The 25,456-nt window shown below is 50.9% G+C and overlaps 1 protein-coding gene across 3 annotated transcripts; it reads right to left on the bottom strand.

The window, feature by feature from the left end:
- Positions 1–1,982: 1,982 nt before the first annotated feature.
- IFNLR1 (interferon lambda receptor 1) lies at positions 1,983–24,980 on the bottom strand. Of its 3 annotated transcripts, none has more exons than XM_069479549.1 (7): positions 24,912–24,980; positions 19,557–19,680; positions 13,726–13,910; positions 8,774–8,916; positions 6,787–6,946; positions 6,361–6,491; positions 1,983–5,205 (listed from the first exon to the last, which is right to left on the bottom strand). In XM_069479549.1, the coding sequence occupies exons 1-7, from the start codon at positions 24,967–24,969 to the stop codon at positions 4,501–4,503; spliced, it is 1,506 nt and encodes a 501-aa protein (XP_069335650.1). In that variant the 5' UTR covers positions 24,970–24,980; the 3' UTR covers positions 1,983–4,500. The 3 variants fall into 3 exon arrangements, with proteins under 3 accessions (XP_069335650.1, XP_069335649.1, XP_069335651.1); XM_069479548.1 differs by having other exon boundaries at positions 1,983–5,292; XM_069479550.1 differs by lacking the exon at positions 6,361–6,491 and having other exon boundaries at positions 5,104–5,292.
- Between the last annotated feature and the right edge of the window lie 476 nt (positions 24,981–25,456).

Genomic DNA, 25,456 nt, shown 5'->3' on the forward strand with positions numbered 1-25,456 from the left:
CGTCGGCCACAGACGGCCACTTACTGACTCCCACTCATATGTCAATCCACTCATTTATTCTTTCATTCATTTATTCAAGTCCAAGCTGCCACCCTGTGCCAGGTGCGGTGCCAGGAGGAAAAACAGTCCTTTTCCTGAAGGAGTTCTCAGGATGTGACATCCATCACCCCAACTGTCCCCTGTCCTGGTACGGATGTGCCCAGCGGCCCTGCCATCCCATCACTGCCCAGAAGGGGGCAGCAAACAGGTCAGGAGAAGCTCGCAGGTGATCCGGCCCAGCAGGTAGGGGAGGAAGGTGGCTGCCGGTCACCTCGACAGGAAGTTCTGCCCTGTTTTCTGGAAAGGGCCTACCACCCATCCATTGAGGGGGGCAGATACCCAAATCTGGCCATGATCTTCGATATCCACTGTCCCTTTGTGAACTGGCAAGGACATTTGGTTACAAGTACTAGGAGGCCCTGGTGTCAGGGAGGAAATATAATTTCTCCTCGACCCTCCTGAATTTGTAGTTAGGACAGGCCTCTGTAATAAAAGAGAGATTAACAAGAGGAAAACAGGCCAGTGTTTCGATGTGTGCGGTGACATCACACGGGAGAACCTGCAGTGAAAGGTAGCTCAAAGTGGCGGCTTAGAACTCTGTTGTCCAGAGCACCTCAGCAGAGAACAATGCATCTAAGAGAAGTGACAATGCAAAGGAAAGCAGGCTTGGGCTCCCAAAGGCCAGAAACTCTGGGAAGGTAAATATATAGACGTTAACTGAGGAAGGCTGGTTCGCAGATTCCTCCGGTGCTGTCTCTGAGCTAAGAGTTGTCTCCAGTAAAGAATAATGTGTATCCTGTCTCTAGGCAGAGAGCAGGGAGTTTACAGAAAGTGCTCTTCCTTCCTCTGTTTGCTGCTTCTTAGTTGCCTTAGCTGAAAAATATTTATGTCAGAAAGGCATAATTTGGGGTGAAATATTCTGGTTTCCTTCACTGGTAAAGCCAGGATGCAGGGAAGCCGAGGCCAGGACTTCAGCAGGACTAGGGAAGTGGCGGGAACCAGGTTTGTCACTTCTCATCTCTGGTGTCTCACGTGGCAGCCCCTTTCTTGTCTCCTCTGCAGACTGGTCTTTCCTGTTCCTCAGGGTGGGAAACGTGGCTGTAGCAGTGTGGAACGTCCCTAGCCCAGCCAGCCAGACTTCCCAATTCCAGGCAAAAGGACTTGTTGGATCAGCTTGGCTTGGGTCTAGCTCCTACCTGGGGACCAGTAAATGGTAACAACTGCAGACACAGTGCTAGATGGTCACCACGGGGCCCTGGGACAGTCGCTGGAAGCTGCGAGACCCTCCCATATAGAGAGCTAATGGAGTGAGTTTGGGTTTGCAAGGCCAGGCATACATAGATGCTGTCCGGCATCCTTTCACGGACCACAGCTGCCGTTGGGTACACTGCCAGGGCGGTGAGCACACAGTCCGGGCTCCGTTGTGACAGGCAATGCTGGTTGGAGACCCTACCCCAGCCCCACGGCACTCATCTCTCTTGTGCACTGAGCTTGATGGTTTCCACCTGCAAGTATCTGCGACTCTGCCTCAGGGAGCAGCCTCTACACAGGACTGATGGGACGTCGTAGCTAGACTGCCCGGCTCCTGCCCCTGGCAGGGGGAACAGATCTGAAGTGTGTCCCGCACTGACTTCCAAGGCTCCTCCAGCAGGGCCCTGTTTCGTCACGCACCTTCCCTTCCCTGTCTTGCTGCCCCACTCCCCACCAGGTCACCTGGAATCACTGTACCACTTTGTACCCCCGCACCGCGGGGTCTGCTTCTGGGGACCCACCCCAAGACCCCTGTGGTCTTAACTGCTAGGTTTCCCAAAAGCCTAGTGAGCAGCCTTTGAAAGACAAGAGCATACACTTTTCCATTCAGTTATACTTTTTTCTCCAAAAATAGAGCTCTTTATTTAAACAGTTTAGGGTAAAGGCCAACAAGCATGAGGATAGTATTCAAACATGATATAAACATAGAAAAAAATTAGAAATAAATACAAATATGTAAGAACAATATACAATCTTCTCAGTACTCTAAAGCATTTACGTGTTGCTTTAACCTGAGACACGACTCACTTTTCACCGGATGTCCTTCCAGTGCAGGCCCAGCCCACACTGTGCGGTTCCCACCCGTGTGGGCGTAAAAGGGCTTTGTAAACAGTTAAGTGCTGAGCACACGAGACAAATTATTATATTATCACGCCCTTTCCTAACACTGCCCTAATGTTTCATTGTTTGTTAAAGTTTGAAAAAAATTCAAAGTCGACAAAAATAACAAAGTTTAAGATTAGAAATAAAGTGGTTATTTCATACAAGCCTAAGGCAACAGTGATGATAGCTTTTACTTTTTTTGAAATTACCTCCACGAAGCAGCTCAGCTGAGTCCCAGAGAGAACATCAGCCTCGGACTGGCCCTAAGCCACAGCCTTCCCGAGCTCCACTGTTTCAGTTTGTTCTTCCTCTTCTGGGCTCATGGGTGTGGACAAGCATTGCAGGGAAACCCCCTGGGGAGATGAGCCCGTCTGTGTGCGTGTGTGTGTGTGTGTGTGTGTGTGCACTCGGGCACACATGCCTCAGCAGTGCTGAAGGCCTCCTGCCAGCTTAGTGACCCTCGGAAACCCTGGCTGAGCTCTTCATACTTTGTTGACATGGCCAAGAGGTCAGGGGTTGGCCTGGCTGGGCAGAGACCAAAGACCTCACCCTCGAGGACATACACAGTAAGTCATTGGGGCATTGCCGGGTGACCTGGGGCAAGCGCCTGGACTTCAGCTGCTTCATTTGAAACAAGATAGGTGTTCAATTAAAAAAGTAGTTTGCTAACTTTTTCTTTAGCAGCAGAACCCCCTAAACGACCTCAGTGCAAGGCCACTGTATGTAAATCAGGGCACAGTGAGGCTGCTCTGGGTGGAGTGGGGGGTCCCGTAGCCCCGCGGTTCCCCCTGCAACTGAAACCCACGGCCTACTGGGCACATGGTTTGAGAACCCCTGGACCAGATGCCTTAAAACGTTTTTCCAGATCTGTCATTTAATGCTATATCCTCACGGTGTCCTCAAGACCACAGCTCTGTGGGTAAACAGGCTAAGAAGATCCTTTCTTCACAGATGGAGAAACCTAAGTCCTGGCAGGTCAAATGGCCACAGAACAGACAAACATCTCAGTCCTCTGGGTGAAAACTCAGCCATGCTCGTCCATATACAGGTGGGTGTAAGGTTAACTGAGGACGCACCACCCCCCGAGGTGAGGACTGTCACCTGTATCCAGAAGACACTGGTTTCTCGTAACTAGAAGGGGGAGTGGGACTTCTTCCCAACCACATCGGTCAACTGCAGAGTCTAAAGTGCTGTCCAAGACAGGACTACAGGCCCAGAAGTCCAATCCCTGCCCACCCCGACAAATCAGGCCCCTGGAAGGTGAACCACTTGGTTGCTTCCGTGGGAAGCACATTCCCATGGCTGGGTAAAGGGAGAGGGACCCTGGTCCCCTCGGCTGCGGCTCAGGCTTCTGAGAGCTCAGTGTCCTGACCAGGAGGAGGGCAGGGAGTGGGGGAGACCACAGGTGAGACGAGCTGAAAGGCAACTGCTCCCGGTTGCTCTGGGTTTAGGGGTCACAGGTAGGAGATGTCCGGGGTCTCCTTGGAGCCTGGATGGATGGAGAATTCTACCAGCCACTATGTAGAGAGCACCAGGCAGGCCCATGCTGCACACATCTGGGATCTCCCTGAACCCTCACTGCACCCCAGGCAGTAGCTGCAGATGAGGAAACCGAGGTACAGAGAAGGAAGGCAGCTTGCCCAAGATCACACAGCTGGTAAATGGCAGAGCTGGGATTCGAACCCAGCTGTGTCTGATGTTAAATACTGTGTGGTGCCGTGACTCCAAAGACTAGGATTTGAATGACAACCGCCCCTTCCCTTCCCCTCCAACACCCTTGGCCACCTGGATTTTTCTTTATCGGGGCCCACCCTAGGGAGCCCATCAACCAGGAGGCTGAGAGCTGGGGCGGAGGGAGCTCAGTGGTGCTGGGGAAGCCATGAGGCTCCGATACACCAGATGTGCCTGTGGCAGGGCCAGCCCTCCCCAAATTCCAGATGGCGCCTTGGTGGTGTCAGTCCTTGATGTCCACAGTGACCTGACCTCACCTGTTTCACATTGTCCAGGGATGATTTTTCCACCTGGCCTGTCACCCCAAGGACAGTGGGGTGATGTGACACCCAACCAACCTCTGACCTCAGCCCACCCTGTCTCTACCCCTCTTAGAGCTCAGCCTAAAACGAGTGGGTCAGGGGAAGGGGTGGCATCTTACTGCCAGACCCGACTGACAAATAGCCTCTGGGTGGGAGTCCTTGAAGTGCCACAATGACGCTCCGCCGTCTCGGGAAGGTGCGTACGCTCTCCAGTTTCAGTGGTGTCTTCTCTGGTCCTTGGGAAGCCCAGTAGCTGTGACAGCAGCACCAGATTCGGTGGGAAGCTGGGGACAGCTCACCTGGCCATGTAGTGGCCCAGCGTCCTTTCCTTGGTCCTCAGAGTGCTCTCAGTCCCCCAGCTGCCAGCACCACTGTCATCAATCTCCGATTCACTCCTGCCCTCGTCATCCCCCTCCTCCTCCTCCTCTTCCTCCTCCTCTTTCTCCTCAGGGCTGCTGTCCCAGCAGAAGGTCAATGTCCGCAGACAAACTAGGGGCTCCCCAGGGACCAGATCCAGCCCTGGTGATGAGGAGCCCCAGGTGGCCCAGGGGGAGAGGGCATCTTCTGGGAGCTCTTCCAGGAAACCCGAGTCCCCGGAGAATTCAGGTGGTGGCAGGGGCTCCCCATGCCCGTCTTGTCCGAGCCCTTGGTCTGGCCCCTTCTTGGCCAAGCAGCTAGAGGACCCGGACTTGTCCCAGGGGGAGGAGTCCACAGTGCTGGCCCAGCTTTGGCCTGAAGAGTCCCCAGTAGAGGAGCCTTCGCCTGGGACCAGAGGAGCCCAGGGCCTCCCTGAGTCCAGCCCCTCTGCGTCCTCGGGGTGCCCTGGCATCCGGTGCCCTTGCCCCAGGAAAGGGGGAGGCTCGATGTAGGGCTGGAGACTGACGCCATCATCTGCGTCCTCCTCATCCTCCTCGTCCTCAGCCCCGTCCTTCTCTGATCCTGCCCACAGGGTGGCCGGGGCCCTGACTCTAGGGGTCAGCCTGGCTCTTCCAGCCAGTTCCTTTTGGGGACAGAGGACCAAGTCGTCCAGGGACTCTGGTCCCCTGGGCTGAAAGGCTGCCACGAGGTGTCTGGGTCCAGAGAAGTCCTGATTTGGGGCAGGGAGAGAAGAGCCGACAACTCAGGCTTCCTGAGCACAATTGTTACTGTTCCCCTAGAAACAGACCCGAGATAAGGACTCGGGTGTAAGCAGTTTTTTTAGGGGTGAGACCAGGACACACCAGGAAGGGGGTGTGGGAGCAGCCAGTGAGGGGGTATCGGGCACCCAGCGCGAGGGCAGCTGCCGCTGAATCCTGCGGGGACTCAGGCGCCACTGGAGCACACGCACCTCAGAGCCATCCCACGAGGGGACAGGTGCCCGGGCCATCTGGTGGCAGCTCCCGCCAGCCATTGCCGGGGGAGGTGGGAGCTGGTGGCACTGCTAATTCCCTGACGCCTGCCACGTGCCCAGGCAGAGTGGGCTCTAGCGGCCAGAGAGAGCCCCCAGGGTTTGGACGCTGTGTGTGGGACATCCGGCTGGGGTGCACCTTAGTGGGAAGGCTGAGGGGACAGAGCAGGGCACAGACGTGTCTACCCGAGGTCGTCATCTGACAATTAGTGGGGTTCCCTCACAGATCTCGGAGCCAGGAACTTTGAAAATGCCCCCCCTGCCACCTGTCGCAATACAGGGACACCCACAACCATCCTCAAAGCCCCTGAGCCCATCGGGGTGTCCACCGAGCCTCCCCTATGGCCACATCTGAACAAGGCCGCCCATCGACCTCCCGCTGCCCCTGCCCCAACTGGGCCCCAGATCCTAAGCGAGCAAGTTCCAAGGCCGTCCTGGGCGAGGCTCATCCTCGGTTAACTGTGAGCTGAGCGCTGGGACCCTTCTAAGACGTCCCGTCTCCTCTCGGTGCTGCCCTCCCCCCCGCCCCTCAGCACCTGACGGATCCTTAGCGAGAAGTTCTCTAAGGCTCCCCTTCCTCCCGGGCATATTTGCTGCTTTATTTGGTGCCAATTGAATGCACTAGTGGTGGAAGCTCAGACACGGAGACAGGAGGCATCTCGCAGCCTGGACCATCCTGATGCTCTGTGTGAACCACGCCTCACCCCAGCCCCACTCCCTTCTCCCAGCGCCCCTCCCCGCCGGCAGGACACCCCAGATTTGCCATACCAGAGCCTGTGGCATCTTTGCCTGCTGAAACCAGGGGTCCCCTGTGAGGCTCTTCCAGATGACACCCCCTGTGGCAATTACCAGCAGCAGGGGCAGAAGTGACGGCAGGACCAGGAATGCCCAGCTGGCTCCTGAGGAGGGAAAAATAGCAATAACTACAGAAACAGTGGCGGCTCCTGTCTACCAAGTGAGCACGTGCTAAGTGCTTCACGTACACTGCCCAGTTAATCCTCCTAAGAATGAACCCATCCTACAGATTGTGGAGACCAAGGTTCAGAGAGGTTATGTAAGCTGCCTGGAGATGCACAGTGAGCTGTGGTTTTAACCCAGGCGAGTCTATCTCTACACTTGTGCTCTTCACTGTCACACCCCACAGCTCCTGAGGCCCAGGAGACAGTCCCCACTTCTGCACCCCTTTGCACCCACCTGGGACCCCAAGGAAGAAGCAGGTGGGCTTAGAGAACTCGCTGTATTTGGGGACAGTGAGGGTGTAGATGGTTCTGGCACTGAGGCAGTGGCGTTCGCTGGTGGCTGGCTGGAGGGGGATCTGGACTGGCTGGCCATAGGGGGTGGCTGGGAATAGAGTCTGTTTGGAGAGAGAAACAGAGGTGAGACAGCTGTGGTTGGGGCTGGTTCTGCACAGCCAGGACAGGACAGGGGTGGCAGGCCAGGTAGGGTTGTGATTCCAGAACCTTCTTTTCTGCCCTACACACAAATTTAGGTGTTGAGGGAGCACTTCCCAACACCACCTGCTTCCTTTTCAGCTAGTCTCCAGGGTTCCAAGCAGCCCATCCCTCAGAGTCACTCCCGTGTGTGCCCGACCATGACCTGCAGGTCCCCACGTTGAGGAACAGATTCCTCAGGCTTCCCTGTCTGTTGGGGATGGGGGTCACTCAGCCCCCAGAGGCACAGAGAACCCTGCAGCTGCACTGTCCATTTCAGCACGCGCGGGCCACATGTGGCCCTGAGCACACGGCATGTGGCTGGTCCAAACCGAGATGTGCTCTAAGTGTAAAACACATATCAGATTTCAAAGGTGCAGTGAAAAAAATGTAAAATATCTCAATAACTTTTACCTTAATTATATGTTGAAACGATAACATCATATTGGATGAAATAAAATCTGTTATTAAAATTAAATTCACCTGTCTCTTTTTACTTAATTTAATGCACAGCATTTAAAATTCCATATGGGTTGGGTGCAGTGGCTCATGCCTGTCATCCTAGCACTTTGGGAGGTTGAGGAGGGAGGATCACTTGAGGCCAGGAGTTCCAGACCAGCCTGGGCAATATAGCAAGACCCCCATTTCTACAAAAGAAAAGAATTAAAAAAATATCTGGGCATGATGGCACATTCCTGTGGTCCCAGCTACTCGGAGGCTGAGGCAGGAGGATCGCTTGAGCCCAGGTGTTCAAGGTTGCAGTGAGTTTGATCACACCACTGCACTCCAGCCTGGGTGAGAAAGAGAGACTCTGTCTCAAAAAATACATAAATAAAATAAAATAAAATAACATGTGTCTTGCATTATATTTCTATTGGACAGTGCTGGTCTGGAATATTTGTGAGGTTCTTAAAGGCAGGCATCACACTGGATTCAGATCTATACCTCCAGGATCCAGAGTACCCAGGAACCTGGGAGCGTGAATGTTGGTTTAGTCTCATGGAACTGAGGATGAGTAAGAGCTGGGGTCAGTAACTTGCAGCCCGTGGGCCGAATCTGAGCTGACACCTGTTTTCATAGACAAATTTCCTGGGACTCAGTGATGCACATCCGTAAACATATTGGCTATGGCTCCTTTTGTGCTATAACTGCAGAGCTGAGTTGTCCTGAGCGACTGTGAGCCCGTCACACAAAGCCAGAAATAGCTACTATCTGGCCCTTTACAGAAAAAGTTTGCCAACCCTAGCCGCAGATAAATAAATACAGATACACACACACACACACACACATGCGAAGGAAACGAGTGTGAACATGGATGCACGCCAGAGTCATTCATGGTCATCTCTGGGTAGCTGTGGTTTCTTTCTTAGAGCTTATCTACAGTTCCTGGCTTTTCTGTACTGAACCTGGTGACGAGCTTGGCAAGCAGGCCTCTTGGAGCTCATCATACTTTAATCAGATCTTATTAGGAAAAAAAGGGGAGGTTCATAATTAAAAAGAAAGATCAGGTAGAAAACTGCTGTGCTGTTGGCCCCTGCACTGTGCAGAGGCGGGATGCCCACCCGTACTTGGTCTCTTTGGTGGACAAGGGCAGGGTGGGCCACAGGCCGGGGCTGCCTGCCAGAGTCAGGGCTGTGTGGGGAAGGTTTCCCGGAGGGGACATGCAGGGCCAGGCTGGGGAGGTTAGGGGCACCAGGGTTTGGTGGGGTGGCGGGGAGGGCTGACCCTGGGGCAGGAAAGGATCTTCCCACCTTATTTCTGGACCCCTCCTTCCAGAATGCCACCTCGTAGTTCAGCTCTGGTGGGGGCATGCAGGAGGGCAGCTGGTACGTGGCATTGGCACTCAGGATGTCCTCTGTCAGGTTGAGCACCAGGACGGGCGGGGCCGGCTCCACTGCAGAAACAGAAACAGAGCGGACCTGTCAGGGCCCTTTGCCTCTGTCCAGGCCAGAGAGCTTTCCTGGAAAGGGAAGAGGGACACTAGCACGTGTCCAGCACCCCTGGACATCAAGTGCTTTACAGCCATACAAGCCGCGCACTGACCCTGGGAGGGAGGTATCACGATTCCCAATTTATATGAGAGAAAACAGAGGCTTAGAAAGGTGAAATGACCTGGCTCAGCTCACAGCTGACCTGCCTTTACTCTTGCCGTCCCTTCCACCTGGGTGCCCTCCACACGTCTCTGGCCTGGCAGGATCCTGCCTGTCTGCACTAGTTTCCTTTGCTGCCACAGCACGTCACCCCCAATGTAGTGGGCTTCAAACAACACAAACTCATTCTCTCACTGTTCTAAACAGCAGAAGTCCAGGGGGCTCAACTGGCTCCTCTGCTCCGGGTCTCACATCTGGAGCACTGGGGGTGGGGGGAGACAGAGCACAACTCAGCTTGTTGTGGTTGAGGGGCTGGGGTCCCTGTCTCCTGCTGGTTGTTCGTGGGAGCCTCTCCCAGCCCCTGAAGGCCTCTGCATTTCTCATCACGTTGCCCTCCATCTTCAAACCAGAAATGGCGCAGATCTTTACAGGTCAGATCTCTCTGACGTCTCCGTCTGCCACGTCTCTTCTGCCTCCAGCTGGCGAAAGTTCTCTGCTTTTAAGGGCTCACCGGATTAGAGTGGGGCCATCCGGGTAATCCAGGATAATCTCACTATTTTCAGGTCCGTGTCTCAGTCTGTCTTCTGCGGCTGTAACAGAGCTCCACACACTGGGCAATTTACAATAAACAGATATTTATTTGGCTCACAGTTCTGGAGCCCAGAAACCCAAGAGCATGGTGCTGGTGACTGTCAAGGCCTTCCTGCTGTGTCATCCCATGGCAGAAAGCAGAAGGGTAAGAGAGGGCTGAACCCGCTTTTGTGACAATCCGCTGTCATGATAGCAAACCCACTCCCAAGATAAGGTCATTAATCCAATGTGAGGGCAGAGCCCTTACGGTCTAATCACCTCTTATTCATAACAATCCCACCTTTTCATACCATCACAAGGGCAATTAAATTTCAATATGAGTTTTGGAGGGGACAGTCAAACCATTGCAATCCATAACCTTAATTAAAATCCCTTTTGCCATGCAATACGAACATCACAGGGACAGGATCACAGTTATAGACAATCTGGTTCAAACATGGGGAAACAGAAGGTAAAATGGAGTAATGATCCACAGCAGTTTCAAAATCCAGCCAAGAAAACTCCATGAGGTTTCAAGACCTGGGAGTAATTCTTCTTGGCTCTCAGCACTGCCCTTTGAGCTCCTGATTCCACCCTCTGAGTCATCCTTCCGCTTTCACTAAAGGCAGCAGGTATTAGCAGCCAAGTAGTTGTAGCAGCTGCATCTCACCAGTAGAAAGTGGGGAGTTCAAAGCCGCCTTTGATTTCAAACTTTCTGTTCCTCTTAGTTCAAGCTGGCAGTGTTTCTGCAGATATCAAGTTCTCAAGACCTTCAGGGGTCTCCTGTGGCTGTCATGGGATCCACTCCATTAGACAAAGGCCGGGGCCACAAATCCTTCTTGAGATAAGTCCTTTCCTACTTGTGGCTTTAGCTGAGACAGCTGAGGGACGATGCTCTTCAGCTTCCTATGGGTCCCCTGGGTGGACTGAGGGGCCCTGTGAGTCCCACCTTTAACCTCTTGAAACAGCCTTTTGAATACTTTAATCTTTTGATCGTTCTGGAAGATGGTACAGTCGCACACTCAGCTGCGTCTCTGTCACACTTTCGGAAGAAATCTCTTCATTTTAAGGTCTTTTGCCATCTGGATAGGTTGAGAATTTCCCAAACCGTCAAGTTCTGGTTCCTTTTTATTTAAGTTCTTCTCTCCATTTCTCTCTCTCCCTCACATTTGACTATGAGCAGCAGGAAGAAACCAGGCCACACCTTCAACACTTTGCTTGGAAATCTCCTCAGATAAATAATAGTCAGTTCATTGTTTACAAGTTCTGCTTCCTACAGGCCTGCAGCACACAATTCTGCTAAGCTTTCTGCCAGTGTAACAAGGATACCCCTTTCTCCAGTTTTCAATAACACTTTCCTCACCTTGTGAAGCGGGTCTTTGACGTGCAGATTTCTACTAACAGTCTCTTCACAACGACTGAAGTATTCTTGAAGGAGATTTAGGTTTCCTCTGTGATGTTCCTCGTTTCCTTCTGAGCACTCACTAGCAGAGTCTTTAATGTCCACATTGCTACTGACAGTCTGTTGAAGGCCATCTAGGCTTGCCCAACAGTTTGAAGATGGAGGGGGCAATGTGACAAGGAATATGGCAGCCAGAGAAAACTAAGACCCCATCTTCCAAGTTCTAGCTGAAATATCATTTCTTCCATGCAGCTTTCCTGGGCTCCCAGCCAGCAGGGATCTCTGCCTGCACTGGTCATCTTACCCTGTGTTTGTGCTCGGGGTGAACATGTGGCTGCTCTGTGGTGCCACTATTTACATGTTCAGGACACACCTGGTGGGCACTGACTATGTGCCAAGCCCTGAGAAGGGAGCTGAGGGCAATGGGGACACAAGACCTCCTTGAATCCTGATGCCTAGGAGCTGTGAGCTTAGGAAGAAGTGAAATATGCAAACTACCAAAACTCAAGAAAGAAAGTGACCAGGGTCACAGGTGAGAGCAGGAAAAGTGTGGAGGGAGTGTAGAGGCGGGAAGGGCCATTCTGGAGCTTGAGATGTGCTGCCAGAGAATCAGGAGAAATTAAATTTTTAAAAAGTTTAATGTCCCTCCTGTGTCTTTCCTGCTATTCTTCTAATCTTTTACTCCTGTCCATCCAACCACTGTAGTGGTTCATCCATCATTCTTCTAGCCAGACAGCCTTCCTTCCTTCCCATCCTTCCTTCGTTTCTTCCCAATCATCCTTTCTAACCAACATTCTTTCCTTCCGTCCATGTTTTGTTCTAATTAATTTATACTTCCTTCCTTTTATCTAGCCAGTCAGCCTTTTCTACTCATCCATCTTTCCCATCCATCCATTCTGCTTTTCTTTTCTTTCCTGTCCTCCTACATACCCTACCTTCTTGTTTTTCCTTCCTTCCTTCTTTGCTTCTCCTTCACTCCTGCCCTTCCTCCCCTTCCTAGATGTCCAGCTTTTCTTCTATACTGTCTACCCACTGATCACCCACCTGCCTTTCCTTCTGTGGTGGTGAATTTGATATGTCAACTTGCCTGGGCTAAGGGCTGCCCAGATAGCTGGTAAGATATTATTTCTGGGTGTGTCTGTGAGGGTGTTTCCACAAGAGATTGGGATTTGAATTAGTAGATTGAACAGAGAAGATCTGCCCTCACCAATGTGGTGGTGGGGGGTCATCATGCAATCTGCTGAGAGCCCCAATAGAACAAAAAGACAAAGGAATGGCAAATTTGCTGTCTCTCTTCTTAAGCTGGGACATCACCTTCTTGGGCCCTGGACATTAGAATTTCTTGTTCTTGGGTGTTTGGACTCTGAGACTTATACCAGTGGCCCCTCTGATTCTTTGGCCTCAGCCTGGGAGTGACACTGTTGGCTCCCCTGGCTCTCAGGCGTCTGGACGTGAACTGAACTACACCACCAGCGTTCCTGGTTCTCCAGTTTGCCAACCACATATTGTAGAACATTTTAGCCTCCATAATCGCATGAGCCAATTCCCATAATAAATCTCCTCTTATTAACATTATATCCCTATATATCTTTTTGGTTCTGTTTCTCTGGAGAACTTTGACAAACACACCTTCCTATCCTCCATCTCTAGTTGTTTCCTTCCTCATAGCCTCCCATTGCCTCCTCCCTCCTCTTCACACTTCCGCTCTTCTTATCCTCCATCCTTTCCTCCTTCCATCCATCCACCCGGCCAGCTTCTTCCCAGCCGAGTCATCTCTTCTTCCTTATCTACCGTCTTCTCCTGCCATTCTTCATTCATTGCTCCCTCTCCTCTCTTCAAGCCCAATTTTTGCCCTCAAACATTTTGAGAAGCCCAGGCAGCACTGTGCCCCATGTTGACACTGTCTGGGTACTTATTCTCTCCGTGTCACCACCGTCCCTCACTCTTGAGTCTGGCCCAGGGGCTTGCCCAAGGCCAGAAAGATCCAAATTCACCTCTGATATCCAGCACTTACAGTGTATCCTGGCAAGCTACTTAGCTTCCAGGAGTCTTGCTTTAGTTTTTAAAATGGGTTGATGAAAGTGAATTTCACAAATTTGCTGTGAGGATTAGAAATAAAACATATTGACAAAAAAAGTGCTGTCCTTATCCAATGTCAACACCCGTGATTTTGGTGGTAAGCAGGGGGGATTTTTCCCTCTCTTTTTCTTCTTTTCCTGCAACATTTCTACCGTGTACAGAAAATACTTTTGCAACCAGAATATTTTTTAAAATGTTTCTTAAACAGAGAAGTCAAACATAAAAAAAATAGGAATAAGTATATGATGTGCCTGTGTAGTCCATGACCTAAGTGGTGCTCAAAAGAGGATAACGGACATTGTTAGCAGGAGGCACAAGCCGAATTGCTGGCGCTGGCTGGACCTCCCCCAACTCCCTGACAGGCTACCAGACCCCGTCTCAGGCTGTTGCTGGCCCCTGCCCCATCTCACCAGGGCTGGCCCCAGGGCTGGCGCTGGCGTGAGCTGCCCCAAGAGGGATGCCATCTGCTTTGGGAAAGTGGGAGACGAGGGTCAACACAGCAGCGCCCCTGGACAGGATGGAGAGCCGAGTCCTCCACTCAGTCCCTTACCCACAGACCTACCTTCAAAAAGGTAATCCAGGTACTCGGACTCCACCCAGGGGGACCTGGTGTGAGGAGAAGCTGCCTGCACACGCCCCTTGAACTTGTTGTACAGGTCCTGTTTCTTCAGGCACATCATGGGACACACCAGCTCCTTGGTTCCAGAACAGTTTTCCACTTTTCGCCACCGTCCGGGGGTGGGAGAGCTGGGGGAGGAGAAAAGAGACTTTGGGCCATGGGTTCAGCCTCTCGGGGTTGGAGAGTTTGGAGAACAGTGATTGCTTGTCCCTCTGTTCAACCTGATAGCCTGTCAGTCTGTCCATCCAGACAGGCAGCCAGTGGCTGAGACAGAATAGGAACAGCCTGGACAGGAGCTCGGGTCCTGGAGCCAGACAGGTGAGCAGGGAATCCTGGCTCTGCCCTCACTGGCTCTGGGACCACAGGCAGGCCCCTGCCCCATGCCTCAGCCCCTCATCTGTCCTGCCTCCCTCACAGGGCTGCTCTGGTGGCCACTACTGCTGGCACCTGCTGCATGCCAAGGCCCATGCTGGGTGCTGTGTGGATGTCAGAGGGGAACATACAGGTCCATGGATCCATCCTGCTGAGAACACCAAGGTCAGAGAAGAGACATGCACACTGGGCATTATCCGGGGCACCGGTGAATTGGCAATGCATGACAGAGGAGGTCCTGCCCCTCAGGAACTTATATTGGATGGGAAGGGGACAAGAGACACTAATCCCATCAACAAGGTGAATCCAGGAGCTGTAGTGCAGTGATAAAATAGGGTAACATGCAGGCGACTACTTTCAAAGGGCCCTTCCACCATGTGAGGGTGCGGCAGGGAGAAGGCGCCATCTTGGAAGCAGAGAGCAGCCCTCACAGTGCAGACACTGACAAAGGGCCTGTGTCCAAAGCAGGTACAGGACTCTTACGATGCAATAAGAAAACAAATCACCCAATAAAAAAATGGGGAAAATATCTGAATAGTTGCTTCACAAAAGAAGGTATATGAATGGCCAATAAGCACAGGCAAAGAAGTTCAACTTCAGTCATTAGAGAAAGGTAGATTGAAGCCACAGTGAATTACTACTGCACACTCACTGGAATGGTTAGAACAAAAACGTCTGACCAGACCATGCACTGGCCAGTGTGCAGAGTAACTGGAATTCTCATACACTGTTAGTGGAAATGAACCTTGGTACACTTTGGAATATAGCATGACAGTTTCTTGTAATGTTACACATTCAGTTACCAAATCTCCTAGATTCTACTCCTAAATCTTTATCCAAGAGAATTGAAAACCTATGTCTACACAAAGGCTTGTACATGAATGTTCACAGCAGCTTCATTCATATGAGCTCTGTTATGGACTGAGCTGAGTTCCCCCCCAAAATTCATGTGTTGAAGTCCTAACACTCAATATGACTACATTTGAAGATCAAGGACTTTAAAGAGGAAATTAAGGTTAAATGAAGTCACAAGAGTGGGGCCCTAATCCAGCAGTATTGGTGTCCTTATCAGAAGGGGAAGAGGCACCAGGAGTGCACACATACAGAGAAAAGGCCACATGGGGACAGAGCAAGAAGGTGACCATCTGCAAGCCAGGGAGAGAGGCTCAGGAGAAACTAAACCTGCTCACATCTTGACCTTGGACTTCCAACCCCCAGAACTTCAAGAAAATAAATTTCTATTGTCTAAGCCACCCAGTCTGTGATACTTTGTTATGGCAGCTCTGTGAAACTAATGCAGGTTTTGGTACCAGAAGTGAGGTGCTAATGTCACAGATACCTAAGAATGTGGAAGTGGCTTTGGAACTGGGTGATGGGCAGAGGGGGAAGTGTTCTGAGGTGCATGTTAGAAAAAGCCTCGATTGCCTTAAAGAGACTGTCGGTAGGAATACAGACATTAAAGGTGACGCTGGTGACGTCTCAGGTGGGAAGGAGGAACATGTTACCAGACACTGGAGGAAAGGGGATCCTCGATATAAAGCGGCAAAGAACTTGGCTGAGTTGTGTTCTAGTGTTTTGTGGAAAGCAGAGGTTAAAAGAGATGAACTTGAATTTCTAGCCAAAAAGATTTCTAAGCAAAGTGCCGAAGGTGAAGCCTGGTTTCTCCATACTGCTTATAATAAAAATGAGAAGAGAGGTATAGTACAGGCATTGTGAAGCAACAAGGAACCAGAACTTGAAGATTTACAAAATTCTCAGCCTAACCGTATTGCCAAAAACGGAGAAAGCATGTTCTGGAGCGAACACCAAGGTTGTGGCTGGAAAACCATGTGATAAAGAGATCACGGGTGCAACTCACGGATTTAATCAGCCACCTAAGCAGAAACCAGACACGGAGACAGGATTATTCCAGCAGAGATACTGCCAGCTTTGACCCAAGGGGACAGAGACAGGACAAAATGAAGGAAGACTGTCAGACCTGTGGGATTCTGTGAACGTGCATTATCCTTCAGGAAAAGGGAAGGATGACCCCGAAGGTGATTCAGAGATCAGCAGGTCCTGGGGCCACCAAGGCCTGGGGACAAGGCTGTCTCTCCTGAGTTGCTGCCCTGCTACCCAGTGCCTCAGGGGCGGGGTCCAGAGGGCAGAGCATTGAGCCAAAGAGGATTATTCCTGAGCCTTAAAGTCGAGTGGAATTGGCCCTGCCAGGTTTTGGGGGCTGTCACTCTTTCCATCTTTCCTAATTTTTCCTTTTGGAATGAGAAAGTCTATCCTATGCCTGTTCCACCGCTAGATTTTGGAAGCACATAACTTGTGTGTTTCACAGATTCACAGGTGGAGAGGAATTATGTCTCAGGATGAATCATGCCGCAAGTCACACCCATCCCTGATTTAGATAATATTTAGATGAAACTTTGAACTTAGAGGAGATGCTGGAATGCGTTAAGACTTTGGGGGCTGTTGGGATGGGGGTGAATGTATTTTGCATATGAGGAGGACATGAATTTCGGGGGTCTAGAGGGCAGAGTGTGTGGCAGCCCTAGCAAACTAATACATTCCCCGGGCTGGAAACAGCCCAAATATCCATTGATGGGAAAATGGATAAACAAATGGTAGTATAATCATACATTGGAATACCACTCAGTAGTAGGAAGGAATTAACTACTAATACATATAACACCATGGATGACTTTAAGAAACATTTTGCTGAGTAAAGGAAGACAGACACAAAAGGGTACACGCCATACAAATGCATGCATGTGAAATTCTGGAACATGCAAAGTCAACCTATGGTGTCAGAAAGCAGATCTAGACCTGGGGGAATTGAATGCAAGGCGGCATCAGGGCACTTGGTGGGATGATGGAGATGTCTCACATCTTAACTGTGGTTATAGTTACATGAGTGTATACATTTGTCAAATCTCATCAAACAGTAAACTTTAAAATGGAAGCATTTTATTCTATGTAAATTTTAACTCAATAATGTTGATTTTAAAAGAAAAATGGAATTAATTCAATAAGGCTATAATAAGAAATGTGCATTCTCAGTTACAAAGATGTCAGCTAAAAAGGGACGAGAGTTTTAGGAAAATAAACGTAATCAAGATAAAAAAACATCAAGGAGATGTGGAATAATCTCAAACATGAAACCGCATCATTTTAAAAAAAAATCAAGAGTGAAATCTATTCCATTTAGAGAACAGCTTAAATAAATAAATGGGATATGACAGAAAAAGACAACTATTGAAGACAGAAAAAGAAGATGCAACATACAAATGATTCCCTAGAGAAGGAACAGAATGAGTACTAAAAACGATAATTTAAGAAAATTGCCTTGAAATAAAGACTTGGAACGAGGTATTAAGAGAGAATATTGAGTACTTAAAAATATCCATCCAGAATGCCAATACCAAAACATAGTCTAGTAAAATTGCAAGGTTTTAAAGAAAAAGAAACAATCCTTAGAGTAAGGAGAGAAAGTAACTTACAAGAGGGGATAAAAACAATGAGCAATTATGGGTCATTCTAATTCTATCATCGCCTGTGTCCTTGAGGTTTTCAGTGTGAAAAAAAGAAAATACAGATATAATATAGAAGAGATTAAGTAAAAGTCGTAAGGAACTGAATTGAGATTGGAAGCATCAGTACGAACTCCTTAGGCATTTGATCTTAAGAATTATGTGCACATGTCTATGTGATATATTTCTCACTCTGTTCACTGAAAAGATCTAAAAGCAATAGCTAAATAGTGATCAGCACAGCCAGCACATAGACTGTGGTCTGTAAAACCATTTCCTACTAAATGGAGAAGTGGCTGATGGCAGGTTTTGGGTCAGGACTTGTACAAGGGGAGCCTGGAACATCTTGTCATTAAGACAGTAAGAAAGCTATCCAAGGCCACCAGGGGCAACTTAAAAGGACTCAGGAGCCAACTTGAAAAGACTCACTAGCCAAGGATGGGGCAATTCAAGCTTCAATGAGCAGAGTAAGTTGCAATGGATTGAAACCACCAGATATGTTTAAATACTGGAGTTTATAATGATAGTAAAAAAAAAAAAAACTAATCAGTCACCTTTGGGAGATGACAGGGAACCAATTCATTATCTTGAAAACTGGTAAATAAAAGGAAAAAAAAATCCCAAACATTTATCCTGTCTTGCCTATTTGAATAGTATCACTGATATCAAATCCGAGATGAGAGGATTTTAAACTCATTCCAACTAACAAATGAAAATAATAATATACTTAGAATATCTGCCATTCTCACAGGTGTTTAAACAGTATAAAAGGGAAGGAAAGTATTTAATATCACAAAGGACCAGAGAATGGACTTTGAGCAAAATACGCTGTCAGGGCTTCGGTTTCCTCATCCGTAAATGGAGTCCTGAACCCGTCCTCACGGGGCCTCTGTGAGACTAAACACGTTCCGTGTGTGGACAGTGCCTGCCGCACGGTAAACGCTGGGTGCTTCTGCTTCCTGATGCACGGTTCTTGCCCATGGAGGCTCTCCAGTCTGTCCTTGCCCAGCCGGGCCCTGTCACTCACGTCTGGATCCCACGGACGGAGGGACGTGAGGGAACAGGAAGAGCACAAGCTTTGGGGTCAGACACACGTGGGTTCCCCTTCTGGCTCCATGACCAGCTTTCTTGGACAAGTCTTGGCACCTCTCTGAGCTCAATCCCCTCTCCTCTAAAGCGGGGGAAATACGGTGCCTGCCTGGTGACATCGGGAGGAGGAAGTGAAATATTCACGCCAGTCCCGCAGCACCTGGCAGGGGGTGGGTGGCAGGGGGGGAGGGGTCCTGAGGACATGGTAGTTCCTTCCCCTTCCTGCTTTCCCCTCCTCACCAATCCCAGGCTAATCCTCCTGAGGACCTGCCTCTATCCCGACTGTCCTACGAAAGAACGTCCCACGATTCCATCCATGTTCAAAGACGGTGCACCTGCTTCCACTTTCAGACTCCTCTGGATCAGCAGCGACCACCTGGCTTCCAAGCTGAGGACCCCAAGGTTGTGTCCGGGCTCCACGGCGAAAAGTGTGACCACCGAGCAACGCCCAAGTCCCCAGGCTCGGCAGGAGCCGGCAACAGCTCCTCTGCCGCGAACTCGCCCTGCTGTTGGGCTGGGACAGCTCCCAGCACCTCATGCAGCCACTCACGAATTCCATCCTGTGGCCCTCACAGCTCCACCCCTGCCCCGTGCCAGCTTTTCTCAAAGATGCAGCCCCGTCCCTGGCAGGCCGGTCACCTGTGCCTTGTTCTCCATTCAACGACATTCCCACCTCCAGGCCTTAATCAGAAGACCCTCTCCGAATGCCTGCCACATGCCGCCTCGCTGGCTGCGGCTGTCCTGGAGAAGTCCCACCCGAGCCTCCCCGCCCACCAGCCTGGAGGTTCCCCCTACCTCTGGTAGGCCACAAAATAGGTCACGTCCTCGGGTGCGCCAGGCCCCGGGAGCCACGTCAGGTACATGCTGAAGTTCTGGGAGAACAGCGTCACATTCCGGGGAGGGGCCAGACGGGGCCTCCCTGTGGGGGAGAAAGAGGTCATGAAGCCTGGGCCTCCTGGCTGGTCTCAACAGGTGACATTCTGAGCTGAGGGGTGGCATATAGGGCAGTCAGGTGCTCTCGAGTTTGAGGAACCAGGAGGCCCTTGGCCCTCCCATCTGTGCCCTGAGAGGAAGCTCCCGCACCTCAGGGTCCCAGCAGAACACGGTGGTGGAACAGAAACCTTCTAACGGGCTCCCTCCCCTCCTGGTCACCAGGAGGGAGCAGGGGTTCCGTCTTGTTCTCAGCCATGTCCCCAGAGCCTGCCAGCAAGGGCCCCGGGCGCACAGTGGGTGCACTATACGCATCTGTGGAGTGAAGGAATGAATATTATGATAACTTGAATTACTCCCACGCCTTCTTAACGGGCCTCCCTGCTTCCAACCTGCGTAAGGGGAGTGACACAGCAAAGGCTGTGCCCGGGCATTAGGAGCAGAACACCACACCCCAATGGCCAGGGGGGACCAGAGATGAGAACTTAAGGACATCTCTCCTGCCTCTTTCCCTCTGCTTCCTTTAAAGGGACCATTTAGGCATTTGCCTGGAACTTAACGTGACCCCAAGCCCTAGTCCCTTACAAATACTGCCAGTTGTCACACTCTCACTTTCTCTGTGCCCGACTCTTCATTCCTGCCTCGTGTGACCCGGGATGGAGGGCCGCTCTCTGACTCATCTCGCCCTCCCTGCCCAGGATCTGTAAGTAACAAATCTTTGAACTCGTTTCCTATTGTGGTGGTGAAATGAATTTGCACCTTCCATCTGAAGAACCAGGGGCTACCACAGGCCGGGCTCCCAGCACCACAACAGTGGTCAGGCAGGCATAAACGGGACACAGGGCAGACAAGAGCCACAAGAGCATCTGCCAGCATAAACAAGTTCCCCATGTGAGGGACCCGGGTCACAGGTCAGGCAGTTAGGCATTAGGCCATCCGCCAAGTAAAAGTAGCCCATGGGCCGGGCGCGGTGGCTCACGCCTGTAATCCTAGCACTCTGGGTGGCTGAGACGGGTGGATCGTTTGAGCTCAGAAGTTCTAGACCAGCCTGAGCAAGAGCGAGACCCCCGTCTCTACTAAAAATAGAAAGAAATTAGCTGGACAACTAAAAATATATAGGAAAAAATAATTAGCTGGGCATGGTGGCGCGTGCCTGTAATCCCAGCTACTTGGGAGGCTGAGGCAGGAGGATTGCTTGAGCCCAGGAGTTTGAGGTTGCTGTGAGCTAGGCTGACACCATGGCACTGTAGCCCGGGCAACAGAGTGAGACTCTGTCTCAAAAAAAAAAAAAAAAAAAAAAGTAGCATCCCATGAAAGGCACATGTAAACACCCATGCCCAGCTCCCCTCCGTCTCCTGTTAGGCCAGGGGTGCTGGGCGCTCTCTACTGGGGGCTCTCCAAACAGCTTGTCCCAGTGTGGACAACAACTGCATCCACATTTGCGGCATGTTTCTATGGAAGTTCAGGTGACATCTATAGTCATTATTTCTTTTACAATTTCATGTTTGTATCCCTTTCAGATGTGTAAATGTATTTTTTCTTAAAATTCATTTTAACTTGAAGGTATATTTTTAATTTCCCCTATTAATTAATGGGCTGTGTGCAGATATATATGGGTGGGTGTGTAAATGTTAATCATGTACTTGCGAGAATTTCACATTGGACTCAAGAGTGGTTAAAACACAAATACAACGTCTGTCATATACATTCTGTTAGTTTAAGGGAAAATATTTGACAGCTTTATCTACCTTCTGCAGATTCAGCTACACCCATGTATTTCTGTGAAGAGTGATTGACATGGAGTGCACGTGTGCGCGCGTGTGTGTGTTTTAGCAAGGCCCATCACTTCAGAAAAGGAAGTCCTTGTCATTGGTATCAGGCACCATTTTAATTTACCTTCATAGCTCCTTGAAGAGTGTAGATCAACTACTCTAAGCTCTATCTACATATGGGTAAATAAGAACTAACAAATTATGTAACTTGACCAAATTTCTGTTTCTAGGAGTTGGAGAAGCCTAGTTTATAACCTAAATTCTTCTTTTATAAAAAAATTTTTGTGGGTGGATAGTCTTGAACTCCTGGCCTTAAGTGATCCTCATATCTCAGGCACCTAAAGTGCTGGGACCACAGGCATGAACCACCTCACCAGGTCCTGTTTTTTTGTTTTCAGTTCTGCTCTAGATCATAACTGTTTAAAAACTATTACATCATACTTTGTTACACGAAAATTCTCAGCCAAATGTTGGATGAAATGTCTACACTGTAGTCTCAGATCACTGCCCTATTTCGAATTGCTTTTTCATTTTGATTTGCAGAAGAGCTTGACAGCAGAAACACCAGTAAACAACTGTTATACTATTTAAAGGTTTTTTTCCCTTCTTGAAAAACCAAATGCACAAGCACAACATCTTATCCCTGCGGTCCCTGATCCGCATGGCAGCAAGTGTTACAGTGAAAGTCAGATCGGGTCCCTCTTCTGCTTAAACCCTTGAAAGACTTTCATCTCAATCCAGGTAAACTCCACAGTCTTTACAATTGCCTCTAGGGCCCTACTCAGCCCGACCCACGCTCTGCCCGCTCTGCCCTCGCTCCCTGCTCTCCAGTCACGTGGCCCCTTTGCTCTTCCTGGAGCGCCCCAGCCCAGCCCCACCTCCAGCCTTTGCACGTGCTGTTCCCCCTCCGCCTCACCAGTTCTCCCCCTAGATATCCACCTGGCTCATGCCTTTGTTGCTTTCACCACCCCTTTGATGTCACTGTCTCAGGGACACTTTCCCTGACCACCTTTAACTGGCCTCTACTTCCCCTCCCTGACACACGCCTTCTCATTGCTAACCCTCATCTCCCCTCATCTCCTGAAACACGTATCTGATTCCGCCACTCCCCAGTTTCATGAATAAAGTCCACGCTCCTTATCGGGGTGTGTAAGGCCCTGTGTGACCAGGCCTGGCCAGGCTATCTCGCTGTTCTCTCCCTGACGACACCCCTACAGGCTCACCAGGCTGCTACCAATTTTCCTTCTTGCTGTCCCAAACCATTACATTCTTTTGGATGTCTTTGAACCCAGGTATCTTTGACTGCTCGATGTTCACCATCTAATCTTTGAAAGACCTGATTCAAACGTCCCTTCCTCCAGGGAGTCTTCCTTGACATCTCCAAGAGGTGGTGATGACGGTAATATTAATACTGGCAGCTAATGTGTATTGTGTTCTAACTATGAGCCAGGCTGTGTGCTAAACATTTCACCTGCATTTTCTTGTTTAGTCCTCACTGCACCTGTAGGAGGTGGGTTTAATTATAATCATCACATTACAGATAGGAAAACAGAGGCCCTCTCAGCTAACATGAGCTGTAGAACCAGATTCAAATCCAGACCTCGCCAACTCCAAAGTCTGAGCTCTTGACCATACTTTGTCCTCTAGGTTCTCATGGGGCCTGTTCAGTTTATTATTTCAACATCTATTGACCACTGATAGTCAACATCTGCTGACCACTCTGTGCCAGGAGTTTCAGAGAGGAATACAGCTTCATTCCTGCCCTAGGATCTCATGGCCCCATGGAGAAGTCAGTGCCCTGAAGTGTCACATGGATCATGAGGGAAATCCATACAGGCTGTAGAATGGCATCAGGGAGGGAGGACCCAGTTCTACTGATGGCTCTCAACAGCCTGGGCTGCTTATCCCTGACCTTTTACACCCAAATGTGGGTGCCCGCTTGCCCCCCAACCCTGTGTCCTCTAGCTGGGACTGGATCACCATGATGCTGGTGCTGTCATTGCCCCCAGCTCCTGGACTTCCTAGCAGGATACTGGCAGGAAGCCACTCTGTCTGCAAGCAGCTTGTAAGGTGGCTTATGGGCAGGACAGTCCCAAAGTTTGGCTTGGCCACACCGCAAAAACAGCAGCTAGAGTACCTCCCCGCTACTGAGCCTTTCAAAGATGCCAGGCACTGGTTTGGCTCTTCATATGCAAAACCTCACTCAATCCTCAGGACAAACCACCCTATGGGGTAGGTGTCATTCTTTCCCCTTCCATGGAAGGGGACATTAGGCTCAGAGACAGAATAATTAGCCTGAGGTTACGCAGCCAGTTTGTGTGGGAGCCAGGATTTGAACCTGGACCTGGCTGCACTTCACCCTAAACCATCATACCACTGTTTGTCATGTACATTAACTATTTCTCATGTGAAAGTATAGCCAGGTCCAGACCGGAAAATTACTGGGTTTGACAGTGAAACAGGGGACAGAGGACCTATTCCTGCACTCTCCCCACTCCCACAGGTACACTGTCCCTCCTCATCAGCTGCAAAAACTCTTACTGCACTGGGGGCTGGGGCATCTCGGGGCTGGCCTAGTGACATAGTGATGGACAGCATGCTCCGGCTGCCCACTCCGAGACCAGAGCTGGCCAGGCTCGCTTCAGCCTCAGCCTCCTGTGTTCTGTGCATCTCACCTTTGCTGTCCTTCTTGGGCAATTCCCTTGATCGCTCTGAGCCTCAGGTTCGCCATCTGAAAGGGAGAATACTATCTACCTCATAGGACCGTCTGGGTGTGAGGCTTAAATAAGATAATGTGCTGCCCAGCACAACGAAGTTGCTCAATAAATGTTGGCTTTTATGATTATTAGATTATGTCCAGCTCTTTAAATTGTTAATCTAAGACTATGAAGGCATCCTGGGGCAATTTCGGGATCTCCTCCCTGGATTGGCTGGCGCGCTGGAAGCTGGGGTTTGGCGATTGGGTTCTATCCCCAGGTATTTGGTACTCTGCCACCTTGTTTGCCAGAAAGGGCCCAGGAAAAAACCCAGTCTTGCTAGATTACCACCGCAGGGCACACTCTGAGCCAGACTCCATCCCCTAGGCCTGAGCAGAAGGGGAGGAGGCTTAGGGGAGCGCGGAGCCATCCGTCCCACTGGCCCCACTGCCCACCCTGGAGGGCGGCGCTTTAGGACACCTTAAAAAGCACTTTGTAGAGAAATGCAGCTGCTTTCTAAACTGCTGCCGTCTTTGTTCCAGTTCACCTGAAGCTTGACCTGAATTAGGAAACTGGATTAGTTTCCTGCCGGGAAACCAATTTCAAAGACGCGGGCCTGTTTACCCCGGGGTAGCAGCACGCCGGCGGCAGGTGGCCCACGTTCCCGTCCCGGAGCCCGGGTCGGAGGGTGCGAGCTGCCCGGCCCGGGGCGCCCCCGCGGCCCCTCGCCCTCCCGCGGCCCGCGCGCTTACCTGGGGCGGCCTGCAGCAGGCACAGGAGCAGGGGGGTCCAGCGCCCGGGCCCCGCCATGTCGCCCCGGGGCGGCGGCCACAGCCCCTGGCCACAGCCACGGCCCCTGGCCCTGGTCCCGCCTCCGTCCCATCGGCGGTCGGTGTCGCGCCCGGCAGCCAATGGGAGGCCGAGCCGCGGGCCCGCCCCGTCTGTCACCGACTCTCCGGGGCCTCCCCCGGGGCCGCCCCGAGCCGGGCGAGGCTCCCCGTCGCCTCGGCTCTGTTTTGTTTCACCCCCAATTCCGGGAAAAAGGAAATCAGTAAATCCGTGTATGAGAGGAGGACTGGAGAGGAAAACTGTTTATTATGAATAACCACAGTTAGGCGTTCCGATATGGGACTTCTTAGCTGGACTCAGAGGAGTTCAAGGCCAGTTTAACAGTCTAAGGTGCCACCCGCGGCATCCGTGCCGGGGTCAGCCTAGCGCTTTCCACGCTGTCTGCTTTAATCCCCGCGGGACCCGTGGGGCAGCGCTGCCACCCCTGCACCCGTCCCCGCCAACCGCC

Source organism: Eulemur rufifrons, chromosome 8 (assembly GCF_041146395.1).
Source record: "Eulemur rufifrons isolate Redbay chromosome 8, OSU_ERuf_1, whole genome shotgun sequence".
Classification (NCBI taxonomy): Eukaryota; Metazoa; Chordata; class Mammalia; order Primates; family Lemuridae; genus Eulemur; species Eulemur rufifrons.